General features: G+C 56.5%; 1 protein-coding gene across 1 annotated transcript; it reads right to left on the bottom strand.

The window, feature by feature from the left end:
- Positions 1-731: 731 nt before the first annotated feature.
- On the bottom strand, positions 732-1,430 carry LOC111523836 (ELAV-like protein 3). Its single transcript, XM_023188717.1, has 2 exons — positions 1,226-1,430; positions 732-883 (listed from the first exon to the last, which is right to left on the bottom strand). Exons 1-2 carry the CDS (start codon positions 1,428-1,430, stop codon positions 732-734), a joined length of 357 nt encoding a protein of 118 aa, XP_023044485.1.
- Positions 1,431-2,085: the final 655 nt, after the last annotated feature.

Raw genomic sequence — 2,085 nt, 5'->3', positions numbered from 1 at the left:
CACGCACGCAAATTCTGCATCTGAATGTCACTGGGGTCTGGAGTCCTCATGCCCTGGGGTTCTGGGTCTATTTGGCCATGAAGGGACCCATTGGTTCACAACTTCACTCCCCCACCCCAATCCCCACCCCCCACATCAGGAAAGGGAAGAGATTCCCACACCGCTGTTCTCATGTGGAACTGGGGGCCAGATGGGCCACCCCCCACCCTGGCTTCCTCCAGGGTCCAGGAGCAGATTTGCAGGGCGGAGCCCAAACACCCCCAGGCGAACCCAGTCAGGGGGGTTTCCATGACGACTCCCCCCCAGGGGACCTGGGCTTGTAGGGTCCCAGCTGCGGCTGCTGAGAAGGGAGGTTGTGGGGGAGGGGCGTTGCACAAAGATGGGGACGGGCCGCCCCAATCCCGCCCTCCCAGACCCTAATTAGGCTCCAGATGGCAGATGGGCCCCCACCCCCATTTCCATGACAAAAGCAGGGAGGGGACTGCTCACCAGACCCTGGTCACTCTGCCCTACAGGGCCTGGCTGACTCCCTGAGCCTCTACAGATCCTGGAGCCAGTACAGTCCCCATTGACAGGTGAGGAAACTGAGGTTTAGAGCGGGAAAGTCATTGCCCCGACCCCAGCTGGGAAGCCTTGGAGGGGAGATTTGAGCCCCTCTGGGGATGAGTCCTGACAGGCAGTGGACATGGATGTGTAGGGGCGGGTAGGTGGCAGTAGGGGGTTGGGGACAGTCAGTTGGGGTGGGCAGTCGTGGAGGGATTGGAGAAGGAGGCACCAACCTTGATGGTCTTCGTCTGTAATTTGAGGCCGTTGAGGGTGTTGATGGCTTTGTCTGCATCATTGGGGTCAGAATAGTTCACAAACCCGTAGCCAAGGCTCTGCCCTGTGGGCAGAACCAGAAGGATGACCTTCCCACCCAGCCTTGACACCTGCCAGTGTCCCCCCCAAACTCGAGCCTGAGAGACTGTCCCCTCCCCACCAAGATCCCATCTTCCTGTTTTCAGATGACACCTTCGATGCTAGAGTCCCACCTGCCTCCATCGCTCCTGAGACCTTCACCTAGGGGGCACACCCGTCTCCCCAGCAGACCTCACATCCCTAGACCACTTACTGCCTCAATTACCCCCGAGACACCTCAGCAAGGGACCCACCTGCCCCCATCACCTCTGTATTTCTGAGGCTACCACCTCTGCTCCCCACCACCCCGCAACTCCAGCAGCCACACCTGTGATCTTGTCCCGAACCAACTTGCAGGACTCGATGTCGCCAATGCTGCCGAAGAGACTCTTGAATTCATCCTGGGTCATGTTCTGGGGCAGGTAGTTGACGATGAGGTTGGTCTTGCTGTCGTCAGTGGCTCCATTTGTACCAAGGAGTGGCCCGTTGGGCAGGGCCGGGCCGGCCGGGCCCCCCCCCACCTGAGACTCCATGGCCCCCAGTATCTGCTGGAGATAACAGGTCGCATCCGCTCACCGCCCAGTCCCCACACCAGGGACCTGCGGGAATGAGTGGCTCGGCGGTGATGAATTAGCTATGTCTTATAGGGGCTTCGTCATGGGAAGGCGTCACTTTATTATTCTAAGGATCGGAATAATGATGGGACTCCGTATATTGGAATAAGCACCGAGGGAAACAAAAAAGCACCTGATGTCTTTTACTGCAAGAAATCCCTTATATAACTACTATATATGCAAACAGAGGCCTAAAATCAACCTGTGCATTTACAGAATAATAAACGCTTTCACACTGGAAACGCTTTCACGCCGGGCGCAGTGTCTCACGCCGGTAATCCCAGCACTTTGGGAAGCCGAGGAGGGCAGATCGCCTGAGGTCGGGAGTTCGAAACTGGCCTGACCAACGTGGAGAAACCCTGTCTCTACTAAAAATACAAAATTAGCCGGGCATGGTGGCGCACACCTGTAATCCCAGCTACTCTGAGGCTGAGGCAGGAGAATTGCTTGAACCCGGGAGGCAGAGGTTGCGGTGAGCCGAGATCATACCATTGCACTCCAGCCTGGGCAACAAGAGTGAAATTCTGTCTCAAAAATAAAATAAAATAAATGCTTTCGCTTTCAGAAAAGGAAG

The sequence above is a fragment of the Piliocolobus tephrosceles genome, chromosome 21, assembly GCF_002776525.5.
Source record: "Piliocolobus tephrosceles isolate RC106 chromosome 21, ASM277652v3, whole genome shotgun sequence".
Lineage (NCBI taxonomy): Eukaryota > Metazoa > Chordata > Mammalia > Primates > Cercopithecidae > Piliocolobus > Piliocolobus tephrosceles.
Note: the sequence above shows the minus strand (reverse complement) of the source record. Positions and strands in the feature narration are given on the sequence as shown.

What these genes read in the sequence shown, in the direction of transcription:
- LOC111523836 (XM_023188717.1), bottom strand. Translation starts at nt 1,430, where the DNA reads ATGGAGTCTCAGGTGGGGGGGGGCCCGGCCGGCCCGGCCCTGCCCAAC. An exon ending in GGTTCGGGACAAGATCACAG is followed by an intron (nt 884 to 1,225) that starts GTGTGGCTGCTG and finishes TTCTGCCCACAG; the next exon opens with GGCAGAGCCTTGGCTACGGG.